A 22,206-nucleotide genomic window follows, 5' to 3' on the forward strand; every position below is an offset into this window, starting at 1 on the left:
TAAACACTAGATCATCATGGTATAAGCGTTTTTAAGTCAATAAATATTATAAATAAAGTAAACAAATCAATGAAACTTCTTAATTTTTATATATTGATAATACAAATCAATTTGATAATGTTATCATTTTATCAGTGCGTAAACTAGAACAAACTTTTGACGCTCACACATGCGTCGCGTTCATCGCTTCGTAAACAATAGAGATTTTCAATGTGTGTGTAGCTTGTTCGTTCGTTTGGTTGACAATCGCGATGTGATGTATTCTACATCATCGCATGCTGAGTTATATTTTCAACAAACCTTTTAATTTTTAATTAAGTTACTTGATTAATTTCTAAATGTTTTCTTTCGTTGTGAATACCTTTCTCTGTTTTAATTTCTAAATATGTGTAATTTGCCGCCGAAGTTCCATTCAGTGTGTCGCCTTTGTTTATCATTCTGTGGCGATAATTGCAGTGATGTTAAACTTCCAATTTTCGACCGTGATAAGGATAAATCACGACTTTCCGAAATGATAATGGCAAATTTGTCAATAATGGTAATAATTTTGGATTATTTGTTGAAATGTTCACTAAGAAGGAGGAGTTTTCTCGTGTGAAAGTTTAGCGTAAGCGTATGAGATTGTGGATGCTGATAAGCGCCATTAACTTTCTCGCGGGTGTTGGGTATTTTCGCATTGTGATATCATATTACGGCCCACGCGTCGATTGCTCGACCGTATGACTAATGTCATTCGTGGAAGTGATATGCGAGCGTGTGGCAGGCGCGCTGTATCAGCGGCGGCCGCGTCGCTGATAACAAAGGAGCGCGGAGATCACCTCGCACTCCGCGGCGCCCGCCCCGCCTCCTGCGCCAGCCTCTCGGCTCCCTCGCCCCCTCGTCCTCCACAAATACACAACTAAAATTAATGTTCCCTATACTGTGCTTATCCACATTATGCTGTGCCCTGCTATTTTGAGATTTCAATATTATCTATATTTAGATTTGTATTTTAAGGGAATCAATCTGCAGGGGGACTGAATCCTTCCATTTTAGTCACAGATTGTATCCTTGTTGGTGTAACAAACAACTTGTGGGTTTCTTTAATGTGTTTGTTATCAGATTGCCACCAATGACTCATCATCTATGATTACACTTGCAAAAGGTCACTGGCCACATCAACTCTCTTAATGACTGTGGTGTTGTGAAACTGGTGTATGTATGTATATTACTAATGTTACAAATAATACTTTTAGGTATCCCCAGAAGACTTGCTGCCACAAGTTGTGTGTGGGAGCTGTGCACACAAACTTGATGAATTTCACACATTCAGAGAATTATCACACAAATCTGAAAGGCTTTTGGAACAGTTTGTGCAGTATGCCAATTCATTATCTGGTTCAAAAGAGGTGAGTTTGTCTTTTGTTAGCTTTATCTATATTCTGTACTTCAAAAAAATAATGTAAACTTTGTAATATATTAAGTAGTTTTCAAGTATATTTTTATACAATTTTTATTTACATATTATTACAATCTAAAGGTAATGAAAGTTATTCTACAATGATTATTATATTTGTACAATAATAATAATATCTTAATATCTGGCAATTCAAGCAAAACTAGAGTCTGAAGTAATGTTGATGTAACGAATAGGCTGACTTCTAATCCTCTTGTTGTATACAGACTTGATTGTATTGACGAGTAGTCCCAGTAGCATGCCTAAGCAAGCAACTGATGCTACACCGAGAATACTCCACAGTATATGTTTTGGTTTCAAGTTGGATAGGCTGAAGCTCTTTTTGGGGGCAAATGTGGTGTCAAATGTAGGGCAGTAAGTGAGTGTGATGTTTGTTATGTATGCACCACTGAGCCTCATGGGAGCTGCACAGCTGAAATAAAACAACAATTAATTAAACACCAGTCAATATGTCACTAATGGATGTAATAAAATTATATAGCATGTTTGTGTCACCTTATCAGATTTGATTGTAAAATATATGCACATATTTTACAATCTATATGCCTTTTATAATATTGTTGATTTTGTTGTGTGGGGTAACCCCTAAAACCAGTTTATCTCAAGTTGATAAGGACTACATAAATTATTTGTTTATACATTTTTGCTTAATTAGCAATGTTTATTTGTTTGTTACTGAGATAATCAAAACTGATTTCACTAAAATTAAATTAAATGTGGTTTGGGGACATGATAACTTGAAAAAATAAAATAAAAAATATAATTCAGTTTTGTAACTTGAGTTATTTTGTTTAGTTTTTTTAATAATGTTATGTTGTGAGTTAAACTTAGTAGATATACTTACAAGGGAATTTCATCAGACTTGAACCGAGTTCCAGCACCTTGTTTTGTAACAATATTAGCCAGATCACAGTTACACAGCCAATTGTTTCCAGTCATTCCTAGTATTTCTAGTCTTTTCCATGGCATCAGATCAGGTGATAGTTCACTCAGATTGTTGTCATCCAAGTACACCTGTTGAATATAGGAATATATACCACCTCTCTTAAAGGAAAATACTTGAGTCTATTCAATCTTTTAGCCTTAGTTAACATAATTCACTGCTTAACTTATAATATTTTATAATATTTAACATACTTAGGTATTTTATTTTGGGGATTTCCAAAATTAGCTGTATCAGTATATTGAGGACTAGGTATGTCTGCACATTTCTATATCTGATTGGCTCAGCTAATTAGTAGTGTAGTGATTGCAATTGTGATAATCTTGATTTTGTTCTACTTTTAGGATAAATGTTGCAATGCACTGATTGATTGTGTATCAAAACAAAACATAAAATTGATTAGTAAGCTGACCTGGATTTGCGACTGTCATGTAAGCACTTACAAAGTGGAGCAATTTGGATTGCATACATTTTATAATGTGATGATTATGATATGCTTACCAAATATATTTGTAAATAGACAAATATAAGGACGACTAATTTGATAAACCCTGTTACCATGAGCTAATAACACTTGGACTAGCATTTACAATAATAGAATGGTGTCGTCATCGTGCATAACATTAATCTTTTGTCAGATAAATTGTTGATATTATCACGTGATATTTCATCGGCAACGTTAAGTATAACTAATATTTGATTCGTTATGATTAGTATTAAAACTTACACTGAACCAATATTCGCGATCGTCGTGTTATCTAATGTTAGGTAGGAAGAAACAAGCCACTTACTTCCTTCAAGGTCCATTTGTCTTTCAGTCCTCGGAAAGCGTTATGGCTAATGTATCTAAGATTTCTATTGTGACATAGATGGAGCACCCTCAAGTTCTTGAGCGGGGAGAACGTGCTTCGTTTTACTTCATTCAAATAGTCGTTTTCACCAACTTCCAGTTCAATCAAGTTCGTTAAGCCTACAAAAAACTGATTCTATTATTATGTACTTCCTTATTTTCCAGTACATGTTGTTATCATATAAATCTACAACGCTGGGCAAATATTTTTTTGCTTAATTGCGTGTATCTACTGTTTCTCGAACTGTAGCAGAGTTCTTAGCACGACGGAAGTGCGTATAATTGGAGTAAATAGTTCTTAAAATAGATACATTGATAGTTATAAAGTAAAATTATGTTCCAGATTTACGTAGTTGTCAAATAATATGACCTGCTTGTATATAAACTGATAGAGTAGTGTTATAAAGTGCTTTACTCGGATGGAAGCTAATGAATGGCGATTGATTTGGCAATACAAAAGATAAACAGCCGTGAGAACAGAGTCGACAACAAAAGTTGAAAGATTATACTGTTGTACTAATTTATCAATGACTGATTTCCATTTACATAGTTTCTGTAATGGATGCGGAAATACGAAGATTTAGATTGGGGTGACTCATTTGACCAAAAATGTATTTAATCATACCTATGACTAAGAATAAACCTATTGATAAGAAAATATAGGCCAGGCCTGGGTTCAGGTAGCTAGCTAGCTCACTTCTAGGTTCAGGTCCCCTCGCAGAGTAAGTGGGGTTAAGGTCGTAGTAATGATTGTCTATTTACCTATGAAACTGTCGTCATTCAGCTCCACGATTGGGTTATTGTTGAAGGTGAGGTATTGCAGTGATTCACCGACGAGGCTCAAGCTCTCGGGAACGGTGACGAAATTATTGTCGGACAAATCAACCTGCTGTAGTTTAGACAAGCCTCTGAACGCGTCCAGTGGGATATGGTCGATGTCAGTTTTAGACAAGTCCAAAACCTGAAAGTGGACCATTGTTTTAGAAAAAGTAAAATAGGTCACATTCCCTTAAAGTTCATTATGTTTCTTTCGTAGCGCCCCTAGTTCATTAAGACGCGTTCTAATTTTTATTCATTTGCCAGTTTTAATTACACAGATTTCTTATATTGTGTACGGGGGTTCATTAAGACACAAAGAAAAAGCGGTGCTCAGTGTGCGCTTGACACAAATGTTATTCTATTGAGAAATGTTAAAAGGACAAGTACTTAATCATTTCATACTGGAGGCTTCGTTCTACATTTGTTTTATATATTCTTTATTAGGTAGATCCTTAGTCAGTATGACTCTATAACTTGTAAAAAGTTGGAAGTAAAAGTAAGCATACTCCTCAGTTCTATTAAATCTTATGAAAGACTAAGAAACCTGCTAATTTTTGGGCTTATAGTGTTAATAGCGGTCAGCTAATTGATTCATTTGTGTAGAAACATTTTTCTGCTAATTACAGTAAACATCTGAGTTACGCTTTTGACCTACATCAGATCTACTGGTTTTAGTGTGCAAGTACGGCAGAATCCTTATCTCGCTTTCGTTGCCTGTTGAACCATATCGGAAAATATCCTTTAGCTTAGATTACTAGCCGATTTCTTACCTCTAAGTTGGTGGCACTTGTGATAGCCAACGTGGTAACATGGTCGAGGATCTCGATAGGGTTATTGTTTAAGTACAGTCTTGTCAAATGCGGTGTGTACTGAAAGAGGTATCGGTCTAGCGAATGGATGTCATTATAGCCAAGGTTCAGAGTCTCCAGCGGAATTTTCGCGTATATCCCGTCGATGTAACGGCCCTGGAATATCTCACTCCTCAACACCTCACCTGAAAATACACTTTTAGGTCAGCATTTCACACCAACACATAATAACTAAGAAACTAATATTGTGTAATCTGAATTTCGTTGCACTTTCGTCTTTTACGGAAATGAAATTGTTGGTGTACGTGTTTAATTTAATTGGATGTACTTAACTCGTTACAGTTTCACCAGTAATATTTTTAATCTATATAAAGTTACGCCAATATCATATGTTCATAATTATGATCAATTTCTCTTTCCTGGGTGGAAAGCTCAATGTAGGGTGATAATTCATACCTCCGATTCAAATTAGACCCTTAACTTTCGAGCAGTGAAAGTTTCTCAAAATTAGTTCAGTAGTCGATGTCTGTTAAGACTGTGTAGTTAAACAAGAGCTATAAAAATAGGCTTCTATTCATTTCTAAGCACTTCGGTGACCCAGAATCTTTCAATATGACGCATAGTAACTAAATAAACAAAGCTTGGTGTAATCTGAATCAAATATAGTTAAACAAATCATGTATTTTCCAGAAATGCTGATTTCAAATTTACGGCTGCTGTAGAGAGTTACGATCATTATCACGAGCACTTGTTCGAAGTAGTTGATTAATGGACAAATACCGCGTTGCATCATATTTGCTATATTAATAGATTAACACGCGTCTATAATTGATATTAACTTTCTAATGACCTAAACAAATTGACAGAACAATTTCAGAGATTACCCCCTATAAACACTTTCATCGTGTTTATGTGTATTTATGCTGATTGTGTACAAATATTTTGCGCTGTCTATTTGCATTTTCCTTTTACACTGTACTCTACGCGACGATAACAGATAGTGGTTATCATCATCATTCTCTAGTAAACTTTCTACATGGTTATTATGATAGTCGTGCTATCACAAACTTGTTTGTTTCTTCCTTCGCTTGTCCTAATTTAAAATTTAATTTGTCGGTTCAACATAAGGAAATCTTAAATTAGAAAATTGTCTCTCAAAACTATAATTACGGATCGTTGAACCGAGGCTTTTGATTGAAATTGTCGTTTGTAAACTATTAATTCTTTTGTTCAACGCTTATCATTTATCGCTCTCTCTGTATACATATTCTTTACCCTTTCCTTAATTTTTGCTCTCAGTGTTGTTGTTATTGTGAACAGATTTTATTAGGTTTACGTGTTCTTAGACTTCTCTGATAGCATAAGCGCGCAATAAAGAGTTACATTATCTAATTATCTAATCTGAGTTAGTCATCACATCCTAGAGAAATCAGTGGGAGTGTAGATTATACTGCTCAAGATTATGACTTTGACATGGATGGTCTTTCCCATAATATAATATACTTTGTATGATACGCGGAGAATGTTAACGTTGTAAACTTGTAACAAAAGGACGGAGAGCGATAATATCTATTATTGTTTTTGTCAGCCAGTCCTTCAAAAGCTTTACGCTCATTGAGTTCAGTTTCGTACGCTCCGGAACCGACAGCTTATAATGTGCTCCGAAACATGGAGAACAAAAAACCATACATCGACTTGGTCAAGTTTATTGTGATGTGTGTTTACGACATTTTTGTGAATCAAAGTGTTGCAACGCCGTGTAGCGTTCTTCGAAACCATATAAATAAATGTACCGCTACCGATGACTAATGTTATGAAAGATGCTCGCTTCGTATCGGCTTAGAGCGAATGATAATAAACTGTTTACAACATTAGCAATATTCTTGCGCCAAATGATTTGTAACATAAATAACTAGCAATACATACTGCACCGATATTGAGTTACAGTTATTTAAACTAGAAACGTTCCACATAAAATACATGAATGGACTTTAATCAATACCATATGTGTTATGTATCTCACGCTACATGTCATTAGAAGGTAGATTTTGTAGAATTCATTCACCTTTACAATGGAAAGTTTGAAATTGTAGACGTAGAAACATCTCGCGCCAACTGATTATATTTTGTGAGAAATGTGTATTAGTGATATGGATTATACTGTTTGTGGTTAAGTGTGTGTGTATTTATATCGTTAGTAACACACATGACATGACGCTCATATCACATTTGTAATCAACTAAAGGAAATTTTATCGGAAACCACTCCGCGAAATCGTCGTTAATTTTTATCGCTATATTGAGACCGGTTCTGAGAGATTTAATGAACTATATAACATTTAACATCACATGACTCGTAAAGAATAATACTGCAAATCTATTGAAAGTATACTTGCGGTTTAAAATGAAGGGATTAACGTAACGTCCCACCTTGAAACAGGTTGTCGTCTTTTAGCTTACAGAAAAGGTATAATAGGTCTTTGTACGTAATTGTATTGTGTCTGTTGCAACGTCAACCCTCTTTATCCACACTTAAATGTGTATTTAACATAAGGGGACTAATGCCCGGTTTGTGAGTACATTTAGCGGTAGTTTATCTATTCAATAGCGTTTTTATTATATGAGTTTAAACGCTATTGAATAAATAAACTGAAACTTTAACGTTTACAGATAGACAGAGTCCCCAGGTTTTGCATAAGTTATAATTCTGGAACTTAGGGAATACTAAACAAAACTATACATGTTTTATTCTTAAATGTACTTCACCCGTCAGCAAACAAAATAAAAAAAAGCACAGCAAAAATGTTATACCTCGTATCAGTATACATTAAGAATAGTGCAGAAATGTCCAACAGTATCACGTTTGTCATTTGTATACGATATTAATAGTTGTGCTTTTCTTGTGGATGTGGATATAAATACCTGACCTACATGAGTTTTCTGATCAATAATCTCTAGTTCCATATCATACTATTTCAAGCGGGTATATTGTAACTGCTGCGTTAGATAAATGACGAAACTATCTAAACTTCTAAACACAGTTTAATTATATTCAACGCGGATTGACTACATCCGATGAATCGGCATCCTAGTCACAATTTTGAACAGAAGAGATGACTAACGCATTATATCAGATTTCTCCACTTGTAAACACTACATCTAACTGCACCAGTCATGTTCATATTTTATGATCTACTTGACAAGCATAGTGATTAGAGAAGAATATCAATAGTACCGTTATCTTTATGGAGGTCTTAAAGAGGCGGTATTATGTGTCATTGTTTCGAGTGTGGTTGTTTACCGATAGTTAGGTAACTTACCTGTAATATAATTGTTGCTCAAGTCCAAATAAACGAGGCCCTCTATTTTCCTGAAAGCGTCATCCTCTATGTCAACGACCTCATTGGACTTGAAGCTGATGGCCACCCGCCTTCCTAGTACCGCGGGCAGTTGCGACACGTTCGATATTGTGTTGTTGAAAAACGTTATCAACACATCCCCATCTGGAAAGTGGGGAAATCCCGTTGTAATGTTGCCCTGCTTTCTATTTTTAATACTGCATTTAAAAGTTACCATAATACTCCTGTATAAATAACGTATTAACGTTTTATTACTCTGTTAACACCTCATTAATATTCATAAAATTAACTATTATCATAAAATCTGATTCAATCCACCCACGTCGAACCATAGCACGCGATAAGCGTACGTGCATCATCTTAAATTTTATCACAGATATCCAATATAATTTTATTATAACTAAAACTTGATCAGATATTGATAAATTTGCCGATGTTTATTTTTAAATATGAAGCGCGTACATAAAACTTGATTGAGTTGCAGCTATTTGTTTTGTTTACGTCACTGTGGTGCGTGATAGTGTAGGATGATAACCGAGCCCGCTCCGCTCTCAGAGGCGTTACCTTTGTCTAAGTTGTTTATCTGTTCCGGCCATTTATCTGGAATTTCATCGATGTTACGCCGCGAACAGTTTAATGTCAGATTGTTGGGATCGTGTATGGTAATATCACACGGAGCACTTTCAGCGTCGGGCTCTTGAGCGCGGCTCGACGAAACTAGGACGCATAATATCATTAACACCTATAACAAAGAAACACCATTACTTATGTAATGTCCAAGGTGCACAAACAATCGACTGAATATCTCGGTCACTTTGGTCACTCACTTTATACCTCCTTGGGAAGTACATTTTGCTCGAATTTAGAAAGGACACTGACTACCTTAGAATATGAATATATTTTATCTTATCAGTTCGAAGCCGTGATATCACAAGTGACATGAAATGAGCGAGCGCCTCATTGGTCGATGTTTATTTGTGTTATCGTGAGACTAACATGACGTTTTGATGCTCAAACATTGTCTTTATTTTTAGGAAATTTTGAACATAACGGCGGCAAAGTTGGAAGAAATAATTAAGCCACTGAGCGATAACGAGTTCGACCACGACACGAAAATTAAATATGCCGAGATCGGCTCCCCGGACTCTACTGAGGAGATGAAGAACTTGGAGAGCCGGCAGGCGGCGGTCACATTACTACAGATAAAAAATTACGATCCAAGTAAATATGCGGTCAAACCGGAAGACGAGCCTCACATAATGTTCAACAGTGTGCCGAGTTTACCGCCCTCGGACAGAGCGAGAGAGGTAATGCACTGCAATACCGTCATCGATATTATAAGTAAAGCCGTGGCTGTCGCGCAGCGCGAGAACGAAGAATCTCAGAAGTTTCCACCGAACTACACGAGCGTGATAGACAGGACGCAGACGAGTGGCGCCGGCGACGCTTACCCGCACGACTACCCTGAAGAGAAGTACAACGTGTACAGCGGGGCGCAGGGCGCGCCCAGCCCCGTCAGCAACGACGACCATGACAACAAGGAGATGGACCTGTCGCTCTACGGCTCCGTCAAGAGCGAGCCCCTCGAACAAAGCGAGCCACCTGAACATACGAACGCATACTTTCACGGCGCACTCGCACATAACAAATCTACCAACTTTGTTGATGAATATAAACAACATGTATTCGGATCTGATGATTACAAACAACACGTTTTTGGGAGATCGACCAATAAGATGAAAGCGTCCATAAAGGAAAATTCGTCAGTCTACGAGGAGTGCAGTCAAAGCAGTAGTGGGTCAGACCCGGACAGGCTACAGATGGATATTTCACAGATGTCGCAGGTAGATACTTTTAATCTATATGTATTAGCAATATGTCAGTGACAAAGGAAGGTCACCGGCGAGGTAGTATAGAGTCAGTCAATAGAAAACTAATAGTGATAACAAGCAAGGTTGTCCAATGACGTCAACCAGTTCCGCGACGTTGTGATATTTTTGCTACCTGTACATTTAGGTGAGTTGTTTATACGGATTTTGTAATGTGTGTGTTGTATGTTACAGGACGACCCAGAGGAAACGCAGTCGGCACGGTCAGCCCAGTCCTCCCCACAACCGCCCCATGAACACGAACAAGACAAGGAATCTCTCTGGCAAGCTCTTCATAGACAAAACGGTAAACACACATTATAGAAAAACCCAGTCTTAACCATTTACACCGCGCTAGTTAGAGGTCGTCGGAAATATTTAAAGACAAAAACAGATAAAAATGTCATGTACCTAGGTGCTTGATACTAAGATGATAACAAGATTATCGTTAAGATTTTCCTCAGCCTTTGTTTAAATGTCAAGTAGGTGGAAGTATTATCTATGTAAATTTCAATTAACTTTAATATCAGTTTACTGGTTTTTTTATTAACATACTTTTATGTATGTGTGTAACAAGCTTTTTATTGCCTGAAAAAAAAAGAAGCGATTATTTGCTTCCTGTACATTGCAAAAAGTCTTGCCTTTCCGGAAGCATAGCAAAGTTGTATAAAAAAATGGCACAAAAGATTTTGCCAATATGGAAAGGTCTTTGACGGAAAAAAAACAGAGAAAATGTTGAATAAATGAATAATATTATTTTTTGACAAAATACAGACAAAAGAACACTGAAACTCATGTCTTGCATTCTTGATATTGCCATGTGCCGCTTTATTCGGATCATGAAACAGACCTTAAACTCCGGCGTTTCTCAAACTCTCGCATTGGGATTGGGCTAGATCTTCTTAGCGCTGAAAGATTCTCGATCTTTAAATATTAGATATAAATATAAATATTAGAAATATTAGATAGCTGTTTTAAATTCATATAATTAAAATCTTGTTTGGACCATTCTCCTTACAAACAAACATTGTATTCAGGACGTAGTGGCGAAGCAACACAGTTACTCCGGCGGTTGATAAACAGCAAACAGTTGGGCATGACGGTGTCTCCTCTAAGAGCGCCCGCCTCACCGCTCAGCACTACGCTACAACAACCGATCAACGGAGCTGTTTCACCGGTACGTATTTCACAAGCGATTCTAGCCCTTAAGCTTAAAGGAAAAGATCTCAAAATTATAAAAGACTTTTCAGTCATCCTATCCCTATGAAACACGAATGAGTAAGGGAGACCGCAATATTTAAGTGTAATTTGAAATGAAGGGACGACGTTTCAAACAATTTTCTGAGTGTGAACAAGATTTTATGATATTTATTTTAACCATTATTCCCTACAATAAATATAATATATGTAGTAAGTAAAAACTTAATCTTTCTAATTACCGAATAGATTATAGAAATGATTTCTCTGATTAGAAATCAAAGTAATTTCGCATGAATAGTTACTCATTATTCCCGATAGTAATGAAAATATTCTAAATTGTTCAAGATAAAAATCATCTTGGAGAGGACTGCTAGGCAATCTATCGAGACTAAAAGATTGAATGGATTAATCAATTGATAATTTATTTATTTTCTTAGAAACACAAGTCACAACAAACAAACAAGCACGATTGATTAGCGCGAAATTTCATCGATGACCATTTGTTTGCGCTATCAAATCGCGATTTGGTACTTAATTAATTACACTTAAGGTTTTCAATCCAATAAAATAACGACAGCCTCTCATCACGGCAATCACTATATTCTCGATCACTACAAATTTCTCATCTATCCAGCGCTATTTTCTCTACTGCCAGTCATAAAGTGCGTTTCCAAACGAGCATAATCTATTTTCGCACATATCATTCACGATGCAAGTTGAGCCGGTGTCATCACTCGGTGCATCATGTGATATGTGGGCACAGCGTTTCTAACATAACACTGATGTAAGATTCACTACTGTATATGACGTAAGCTGATATAAGATAAAACAAATTGATACACAAAATCAATCAACAATATGATAAATATCATACGGCACATATTTAATTTAGTTTTCCTGACGCTATCAACTATATCAGTAATTTTGGCGCAATAACGTAATTTACGTATTAAAACGACCAAAATAAATTTACAATCGCGAAGCATTTAACAAACATTGAAAATGACTAACAAGAAAAATACTATGCATTTCGCTTTTCTAGTTTCTTTCTATAATTAGTTTCTTTACAATAATAAATCTTTACTTTGTGGAACTATAAAACGCCTCAAAGGCTGTCGTCATGATTCAGTACAATTTATGAGGTCCTCAACTGACCATAATCGCATGATTTTATGACCCATCAATTGTAAAATAATTAATAGTTGTTACTTGTTTTATATGAAATGCCTCTAAGGTCCGTCATGTTATGTATGGAAAAAAATGAAATGTTTTTTTTTTATTTGATCATAATAATTTTATCTGTGTCTCTCTAAAAAAGTGCATCTTAAATGTTTTATGGAATTATGTTATCAAGCCACTGTTTATACAATAAGAGGGTTAAAATATAAATTATGTACACTTGCGTTTTACGAACAAGGAAATATTCACAGTTGTTCCGCATTTTAGTTTAATTTTATTATCTCTAGACATGCACGGAACGTTATACTAAATAACTAATTCATATTAGCGTTTCCAACATACAGTCTGATATTAACCGCGAATCACGACAATCTATGCTTTTCTATACTAGAATACTGACTTTAATAAATGCATGCAAGTGCAAAAACTACTGAACGTGGTGACATTTGATGCATTGATATTTTATAACCTGAATAATTATAACATAGGATTCTTTTACCCCGAGAAATATTTTCACGCTGACGAAATCGCGGGGAGAAACCAGTAATTCATGCAGCTAAAAAAAGATTTATTACTACTACGCATCGTTCGTTAATGATAATTGATAATTATCGTAATTATTATGTGTACCGTGTATTATTTAATTAGTCATTATTTTCAGATAACAATAAGTAGTGATTGCGTTGTATTAATATATTCTTCGTGCGTACACTAATTTGTGTGATAAAGATTTTATCATTGTTTACGGCTCATTGTGTACAGGATGATCTGTTTTATTTATAGTTGTGGGTCAAATGAAGACCTTCGCGGTATTATAGAGTCTAAATAATGAGGATCTGATAAGAAAGTGGAATTTTTATAGATAAGTAGGTACTTGTGAGTCATCTTGAACGTTTTACGCGAACTGTGTGCTAAATATGTTTTCCTTCAATGTCCTTTGTTGTGCTTATCGTGGAGATCATGTGAATGTTAACAAAACAAGTTTAGCAAAATAGAACACGAGGAAAATACCTAGTGCTTATTTATTCTATTTGCAATATGTAAGGCAAATCTATGTACCATATAGTAATGATGCAAGTTAAATAATTTCTCTAATAGTCGTTAGATAACCCTTATCCATCTATGAGTATCAAAGCACTTTAGAAAGGTTAACAGATTCCCGGTCCATGGGCAATTTGCCTTTCACAGTCTAAGATGTAGATAACATATAAATGTGATTAAGTTAATTCTTGTTTAAACTTTGAAATTACAGGAAAACTAGCAATTCGTTATTTTTTGTTGCTCAAATCAAAAGTATTATACAAACGAAGATAAACTGTATCATCAAAACTTTTATATTGATGTGATAAATTATTTTTATTGATATAAGCATTTGAATTTTGCACACGCCAGCACCGGCCGAAAATGCACCCCACAAATTTAATATTCGCATCGATCATTTGGATACTATTAGATTACTTAGAGAAAATTTGTTAATACTAACGCAATACATGTCACTCATTGTCCAATGTCCATTGATTACACAGCCAAAACTTTGCGATTTGTTATAGAATTTTCTTTGTTTATTATCTGTGTAAAAAACACACACAACACACAGTTTTGCACAGTAGCTCAGACCACACTGGCGAGATCTTGAGTAGCTAATAATGCATATTATTTGAATACGGGACGACATGACAGCATGAATTTATCTCCTCATTGTCAACTCAAATGTTATGGTAATTTTCTTTTACAGAAAGATTTTCCTTAACCGTAATGCTTCAATACCTAAACGTTGTTATCTCAGCATTGAATTATCGATTACTATCTGTTTTTGTGATAAAATGATTTGGAAAGTGTACTCTTGGGAACTATCACGGGTATTAAACAGATGAAATATTTACTGTAACACATAGTTGCAGTGTCCTTGTTACAGTTTGTTCAGTAGGTACACGATGTATGAACAGCCTACATATTGCGCAGAATCCTCGGCTCCCGCTCAAAACTAGTTGCTACTAGTCAAAACTTAATAAGTCAAATAATTCTCTACATGTTTATATAATAATTTCAGGGTGAATTATTATTATGACCTTATCAATTAGATTTTCGTATTTCCCCGTTCTGTAATAATGATTGTGGAGTAAAAATAATGCTGTTTTTTGACAGAATGGCGAGTGGCAGGGGTCTGGGCGAGGCGCGAACGTCGCGGGCACGGCGCGAAGAAAACAAAGTTTTCCCGCTCGAGCCCAACCCATCGCGCCTTTAGATCCGCCCGCTAACAACCCACAATGGCCACAGACAGCATCTGAAAACGTAAGTTAAAAAAAAAAGATTACGAAGGCGAATAGAGTGGCCTCAACTTACATTACAAAAGAAAGACCCACTGGAAAAACTTTTTCTCAAATCTTTAAAAATAAGTATTCTCATCATACTTTTGGCATTTTACATGAGTTTATCTACTGCTACATCAATACCTTAACGTTTATTTATCAATATGATTTGTTTCTTACTGATTGTGTCCATCATAACTTTGTTGTCAGGCGAGACAAAGTAAAACATTCCCATATTTTGTAGATTGTTTGTTCGATAGACAAAGCATAATCAATTGACTATTGTGTGAAAAACAAAAATTTAAAAACAATGCTTTTCACTACAAACTTAATTAATTGTTTTGAAGTATTTTACTCGATGACTACTATCTATTAAAAATTGTATGTACTTGGAAAGTTGATTACTTTGTAGTTTTTACAATGTTTACCACTTCTACAATAATAAGCTTTATGATTTTTTTATTACCTTTAATATTAATATCGATTGTTTAAATATCCTTGTATATTGTACAATTAATTATTTCTGATTATGATTATGATAAATATTGATATAGGAATTTGAAGTTTGCACACGTAAGCAGTTGCCGAAAACGCTCTATACAAAAAGATCTTGAGTTATGAGGTCATATACTTCTGTTTTTAGCGCACTTACTAAGAAACAAGACAAGCTAGCTAGTATTTCACGATCTTCTCAAATGTTGTTTTAATAGACTGACTAAATAGAGTCAAATTAGTCCTATGTATATAAATATAAGGTTATAACCTTATATCTTTATTTTAGGCTTTAAAGAAAAAACAATTCAAAATTTGGCAACATCTGTTTGTTATTTTTATTGAGAGAACACTTTACGCGTATAGCAGCAAAAGCTCACGATGTAGTTCCTCCAGCAGGAGCCGTCCGAAGCGTCGTCGACGGGCGTGGGCGGCGCGCGGGGCGGCGCGGCGGGCGGCGCGGGCCCGCGCGTGGAGCTGTCGTGCAGCAACTGCGGCACGCACACCACCACGATCTGGCGGCGCGACGCGCGCGGCGAGATGGTGTGCAACGCGTGCGGCCTGTACTTCAAGCTGCACGGCGTGCCGCGCCCCACCGCCATGCGCCGCGACACCATCCACACGCGCCGCAGGAGGCCCCGCCACGACGCCAAGCACAACAAGACCAGTACGTTACGCTAAACATTACATCAGGTGCCTTTACACACACGCTCTTTCGCGCGTGAAACACCAAGGGAGAGAGCGCGCGCCGCGAGTGTGTGTGTGTAAAGGCACCTAATCTCTTTCATGAGCGCTAGGCTTAGCTTTTGTATTTACCCTACTTTTTTATTGTAATTTAAAATAGAGAAGTTTGAAGAATTTTGAACGTCGGATACGTTTAAAATCCTTCACACTTCTCAAAGGTTCTAAGTGTCTGCGGATTCCTTTCAGAAATTACGCATTTCTAATACACTTCATGTTATTTTTTATCCCCCTGTGAACGGTTAAACGGCAAAAAGACTTGATAGTCATTAATTCCAATGTGAGGAACATTGGAATTTAATAAGTAATATTATTGACGAGAAAATATCTATCTGCGACGACACTTTGACACACACACATTTGATACAAAGAAATAAACGATTAAGACTATTGTAGAACAAAGTTATTCCTTTAGATCTACATATATACCAGAAGGTCAGATCTTAATCGTTTCGTTCGGTAAATAGAACATTCCAGATCTTTGTTAATGATTTCGATCATAATGATCAATTGCACTAGGATGTCTCAAGTCAGTATAAAGAAAAATAGTGTAATATTATACTGATTGATGTCAAATGTTGCGTATCTATTTAATCAGCTTAGACGCCCGCACGCTTGATTATTATCATTGGTAATCCATAAAACAATATTATCCTTAATCAGTACTATATGGGTGTCGATAGTAACATCATTTAGATACCTGGCTATGATAGTACTTTGATATGATTTATTTATGCAGAGTCCATTTTTATGGATTTACCAAAGATAGATACAATCTGGCGGACGAGTAATTAACAACATAGCAACCTTTGCAGCAATGATACCACGAATTATTACTATCATTGTCCACGTATTTACATTTATATGTATGTAGCATAACACACGGCGCGGTTAAGTCGTGGGAGCGGGAGTAAGTCAGGCAGTAAACAGTAGGCGTATGGTCGCCTGAATAAAAAGCGGAAGCAAGTCAGGTGATGCACGGCTTGAACAAAAATCATGAAATTCTTTAAAATGAAATCAAAACTAAAAATATTGCATGTTCCCTATTGGCTATAATATGTAAATCCTTTATTGTAAATTCGTGTCCAAAGGCTCCTTACACACAGGCCGTCCGGTTATGCTGGAGTACCTCGTGGGGAGCAGGAACGCTTAACTCCAATCGCACCCTGCAGCAGTTGACTGACGTATGGACTTTACTCGCTCCGCAGAATCCCGGCGGAGCGTGTCGGGTACTGGCGGCGCGGCGGGCGCGGCGGGCGAGGCGGGCGAGGGCGCGGGGTCGGGTGGCGAGGGCGCCGAGGAGAGCGTGCTGGCGGCGCTGCGGCGCCAGCTGCAGCCGCACCTGCTGGCCGCGCTGCACGCGCACAACACGCGCGCACACCGACCGCAGGTGAACGCCTTACACTCCTCGATATATACATAAACATGCTAAATATCGCTTTGAACGATAACAAATTTACGCTTAATATGATTCCATCACGCAAACATCGTGATTGACTTAGCCAGTAAAAATAAAAAACATTTTACAATCTTCTCGACATAAGTAATGCTCCTTTTCCCAATTGTAGTTTAAACGGTCAAATGAATATCGTTGTGTTCGGCAGGTGGGTCACGCGCCGGAGTACGACGAGGCGCCGCTGAACCTGGTGGCGTCGCACGTGGCCGCCGCCGAGGAGACGCACTGACTCCCGCACTGTGATACCGACACGCGCCCGCCACACGCCACCCTCGCCACCCTCACCACCACACACCATTGATCTATCGATAACTACTCCAGTCTCACCTTCTCGCGACAGCCGAACGTAGCTCGCGTGGGAAGGTTTACCGCGTCGTGTTTCGACGGATGTTTTACCGAAGAACACTCAATCTCATGAAGCTTTTGTAAAATAAACGTCGACACACTTCGCATCTGTTTCAAACGATCTATTATGATACGAGCAATAATTAAATTCATGATATAACATAGTAATAAATATACATGTATAGTGATAGTTGAGGCCAGTGAAGACAATAGTGGAAAATACATTTTAATAGTTCATTCCTTTCGTCCGGTCGTGTATAGTCTACTGTGAAATATCAATTATTTTTATAGAAAACCATACAATAATAAATTCTCTCTTTGCAATATTATAATGTTAATAGTGATGACTTTTGTTTGTAAAACGACCGGTAGAATATTGGAATGACGGCTAATAGAGCTTCTTTATGGTTAAAGTCTTCGACCCGATTTTCAAAATTTAATTAGCCACCATATTCAATAACACGTATATTTTCGATTCATTATAATCATCTGTGAATCGTGGTCGAGTTACTTTTACCATACAAATATAACAAAGAGAATCTTAAGGAAACCTTATAGATTACACAAAAAGCAGGGCATTACGCATTGACTTGGTTATTCGGTCGCGGGAAACAATACATTATTGATTAGTGCCTGTTTAATGTATAGAAAAGAAAATGGTACCACTGTGAATGATATTATTATGTGAAAGTTTCCGTGTGTACATATTTTCTTGACATGTGATATGTATGATTGTTGTCATGCATGTGTTATAATTGTGCAATTAGTTAGAGCTTCAACACACTACCTATTTATTCTCCCCACTCGTATGACTCGTCTTACAAATATGTATGATTGCCAGCGATTATAGATAACGGATCTTGATCGCGATAGTGTTTATAATTGTATGCGTATTACAAATATTTTATCTGAATACTAGGGTGATCTATCATGTCTATAATTATAGTGGTGGATGTTTGAAAGTGTTATACAGTTACCCTGAACGTTGTTGCGACGGGCGAGAGAAGTAGGTAGTGTGGTTGGGCGTTATGGCAGCTCGGGATATTTCCCACGTGACGTTCCTAGCTGCTCTCTATAATATATTCGGGTTTGTTCGTTTTGAATATCGCACAGGCGTCGATTTCGATCTGTAATTATAATCTCAAAAAGATAATGACACTATGATATCGGGTTTTATTATTATTAAGCCTTGCCTTAGAATGCTCTCTTGATATTATTGAAATTATATTTACGGTTACCTATTGCAGGACGCAAGTATTCTTTTAGTTATAGGTCATATTGTAAATTTTATTATTTACGTAGTAGTTGTAATGCTTAAATTCGGTAAATTATAAGTGTCTAATTTATTTCCCATTTCGGTCAGTATTTACAATGTAAGTATTTTTTTTCTTTGTAGTATTTTTCCTTAGTTAAGATAGCGAGATGAGGAGAAGCAATAATAACAAGCATTCTACAAGTTTATATGAATCTCTTACAAATATGAATGCCTTTAGAGTTGTTCTATTCTACTTATTAATAACATAAAATGGCATTAGTGTTCAAAGTCGTAGGAAGGATAGTACGTATTAATTTACCACGCTTTTCTGCATTCATCTGCCTTAGTAAACATATATTGAATTAAAGCCATTAACATTTCAATGGCGTACTGTATACTTTTATGATTAACATTACTGTCATTTTCCGTGGTGTTGTTGCCTTTATACATACTAATAAAATCCTGTAACTTTGGCATTATTAAAAATAGATATATTAACGTGTATATGATAGGTAAAAGATTTATTTTAGGACTTAATTTTTCAAACAATATAATATTTATTGGGCATTTTGGTCGTTTAGCATTATAACAGAATGTGTAACAGTAACTCGTGGCATTATATTCAGTGAACGTACCGGATTCACCTCATGTTGGTCAGTGTTATGTGTATATTTATAGCAGAAAGCATTTACGTTGTACTGTACCTTGAACTGGGCTGTTTTGTTATTGCTTCCATTCGACTTATTTAGCTGTGAACTCTGTCACCGTCCTTTACTTGACGTCTCTACTTAATTTAGTGTTAGTTCGTTTTATTATCGAAACCCCTCGGGCCAGTAAAATACAGCAGTCTATGAGACATTGTGATAATACTTAGCTAGACAAAGCTCGGCTGTAGCGAAGCTGAGACTCTGATCGTGTGATTCTGTTGCAGCTAACCCTTCAACGTTTACGTCAAGCTTATCGTATTTAAAAAGCTTTAAAATTTGAGATTATTTATTCATTCTTATTGGGATCACTGTATAGTTGTCGGTGTAGTGTGTACCGTCTAGTATTGCTTACTATATTGTTTCGGAGTAGCAGTCTACCTTGACAATAATGTTTCGTGAACGTTTATAGTGGAACTATAATGTAATGTACGTAAATTCTAAAATTATTTCGCTCTCTACTCAACTTTAGCTCTCTGTGTGATGATATTAAATTGAAATTAAAAAGATCTATCCATGATAATTTATTAACATGATAATATAGTAACTAGGGCGTGTTTATTTTTCTAAGAGTATATCTTTGATCGAATTTTAATCTTGAAAATGATTTAAATTATAGCCGCGAGTGGCGGCGGCCCATGGTGGCTCAGATCTGAACGAGATGTTTGTGTTGTTTTTAAGGATTATGTTTACATTAACGGCGTAACAGAAACGTTGATACTCAGTTAGGAGATTATACGCAGGGTTGTATTAGACGCGGCTCTGTAATGTGTGTTGTGCCAGTCCCGGTGTCACGTGGCGTCACGCCGCGTCGCGCTGCCGCTCGACGAGGTCGCGTGTAGTTGTGTACTTACCGGAGAGTGTCGCTCGTACTCGTGCGCCGGATCCTTCGAACACTTGTTATCTCCACTAATATTGCTGCTCGCAGTAGTGATACAGTATTATTTTATTGAACTCTACTCTGTACATTTGTATTAGGTTTATTATTTTTGTATTTTTATAGTTTTTATATAGTTTGACTTCCGAATTTAAATTCTTATTTGTAGTTGTGGCAAATAGTGAAATATTTGCGTATGTTTTCACTCGCACGTTGTTTCTATAGTTGAACTTGTTTCATTCGGTTCGTTGTCTCAATCTGATACATACAACAGAATACAGCTATGATGTAGATCTTCCAATTTGGTTATTTATTATGTTAGGTTAATTTATGGATATATTGGTATTAAGAGTTGATGAACAATGTATATCGTCATTTAGTTACTAACAAACCGGTTGTGTTGTGTGTGCTTACGCTCTAACAAGCATGTGTTTGTGATTTTGTTTTTATTATCACGTCTGACACAGATGCAGACAGTACCAATACTGTTATTATAATTTATGCTGGAATATGGGCTTAGTATTCATATCCACAAAATTCCATTCGACATTGTATGAAAATCATTTTTCGAAGACTAAAGACTGAAAAGACCTGAGACGTCTTCTGTTTTGTAATATCTGTACGCGCTATACGTATTTCACTCGAGTTATATTCGAAAAATGATAAATGTAAAAGTATTTTTATTCATTGTGATATATTTTGTTTGAGAATGTAGGTGTGTGTTTCCGAAAGCAATAACATTGTGATATGTGGTGATGAGCAATGATTGTATGTAACGGAACAGAAATTCTGAATATTATAGAGATCAATATTTGTCAATTATATAAGTACGTGCGCGCTGGACGGTCGCGCTCACAGTCGATAGAGATACGTCGAATAGTTTCGAATAATTTAACTATATAGCAATAATAAAAACGAAAGCAATAGACCATTTTGGTCGCCTTATAATCCTGATAAATAATAGTAGAGATAATTATATTTAAGGATATAAATGTTGTATTTACCTAGATGCTGTGAGCCGACAGTCCAGCGGCGAGACAGATACCGATAAGCTTGTCTCTGATATTTCAACTTGATGTAGCTACTATGTATAAGCGGATTTAACCTGACATAGTCCGCAGTTTCTCTTGGTAAAGACGTATTCATAGTATGGTATAAGCAATACTTTCCAATATAGAAAGCTTGATGGACCATTCGTTGTTGTTGTCAAATTACATAACTGTACGTATTAGTAAGTTTCAGCATAAATTATCCGTTTGAGATTGTTTAGTATGAACACGTGGCCGGAATACTCATTGTGAAAACATTAGTTATTGTTGTATAGATGATAAATAATGTGACTTACGCAGGGATGGATACTTAAATTATTAAAGTTTTAACTGATATATTGGCTATGTAGTGAGTAGAATATTTTTTTACAAATAAATTATAGCAGCTAATATTTTGTGTTCTATTATTTTTTTTACCTACAACCCTTAAATACAAAGGAGTGTGCCTTAACACTCCTTTGTGTTTAACTCCTTTGTGTAAAACAGAGGTAAGAAA

At 36.3% G+C, this 22,206-nt stretch overlaps 2 protein-coding genes across 4 annotated transcripts; one reads left to right on the forward strand and one right to left on the reverse strand.

The window, feature by feature from the left end:
• Positions 1–198: 198 nt before the first annotated feature.
• Positions 199–22,102, forward strand: LOC142974746 (uncharacterized). 2 transcript variants are annotated; one of them, XM_076117235.1, is made up of 9 exons: positions 199–538; positions 1,236–1,388; positions 9,270–10,079; positions 10,299–10,410; positions 11,141–11,280; positions 14,628–14,774; positions 15,680–15,950; positions 17,233–17,414; positions 17,629–22,102. In XM_076117235.1, the coding sequence occupies exons 1-9, from the start codon at positions 386–388 to the stop codon at positions 17,707–17,709; spliced, it is 2,049 nt and encodes a 682-aa protein (XP_075973350.1). In that variant the 5' UTR covers positions 199–385; the 3' UTR covers positions 17,710–22,102. The 2 variants fall into 2 exon arrangements, with proteins under 2 accessions (XP_075973350.1, XP_075973351.1); XM_076117236.1 differs by having other exon boundaries at positions 15,683–15,950.
• Positions 1,477–14,106, reverse strand: LOC142974747 (tsukushi-like). Of its 2 annotated transcripts, none has more exons than XM_076117238.1 (8): positions 13,966–14,106; positions 8,800–8,977; positions 8,197–8,379; positions 4,839–5,062; positions 4,012–4,210; positions 3,191–3,369; positions 2,301–2,470; positions 1,477–1,868 (listed from the first exon to the last, which is right to left on the reverse strand). In XM_076117238.1, exons 1-8 carry the CDS (start codon positions 13,981–13,983, stop codon positions 1,589–1,591), a joined length of 1,431 nt encoding a protein of 476 aa, XP_075973353.1. In that variant the 5' UTR covers positions 13,984–14,106; the 3' UTR covers positions 1,477–1,588. The 2 variants fall into 2 exon arrangements, with proteins under 2 accessions (XP_075973353.1, XP_075973352.1); XM_076117237.1 differs by lacking the exon at positions 13,966–14,106 and adding an exon at positions 9,063–9,292 and having other exon boundaries at positions 1,478–1,868.
• Positions 22,103–22,206: the final 104 nt, after the last annotated feature.

The sequence above is a fragment of the Anticarsia gemmatalis genome, chromosome 8 (assembly GCF_050436995.1).
Source record: "Anticarsia gemmatalis isolate Benzon Research Colony breed Stoneville strain chromosome 8, ilAntGemm2 primary, whole genome shotgun sequence".
In the NCBI taxonomy this organism is placed as follows: domain Eukaryota; kingdom Metazoa; phylum Arthropoda; class Insecta; order Lepidoptera; family Erebidae; genus Anticarsia; species Anticarsia gemmatalis.

Coding starts and splice junctions, on each gene's coding strand:
- LOC142974746 (XM_076117235.1), top strand. CDS start 386: ATGTGTAATTTGCCGCCGAAGTTCCATTCAGTGTGTCGCCTTTGTTTA. Junction 10,411..11,140: donor AGCTCTTCATAGACAAAACG/GTAAACACACAT, acceptor CATTGTATTCAG/GACGTAGTGGCGAAGCAACA. Junction 11,281..14,627: donor TCAACGGAGCTGTTTCACCG/GTACGTATTTCA, acceptor GTTTTTTGACAG/AATGGCGAGTGGCAGGGGTC.
- LOC142974747 (XM_076117237.1), bottom strand. CDS start 9,086: ATGTACTTCCCAAGGAGGTATAAA. Junction 4,211..4,838: donor CAAGTGCCACCAACTTAGAG/GTAAGAAATCGG, acceptor GTCCACTTTCAG/GTTTTGGACTTGTCTAAAAC. Junction 1,869..2,300: donor AAGTCTGATGAAATTCCCTT/GTAAGTATATCT, acceptor GTTTTATTTCAG/CTGTGCAGCTCCCATGAGGC.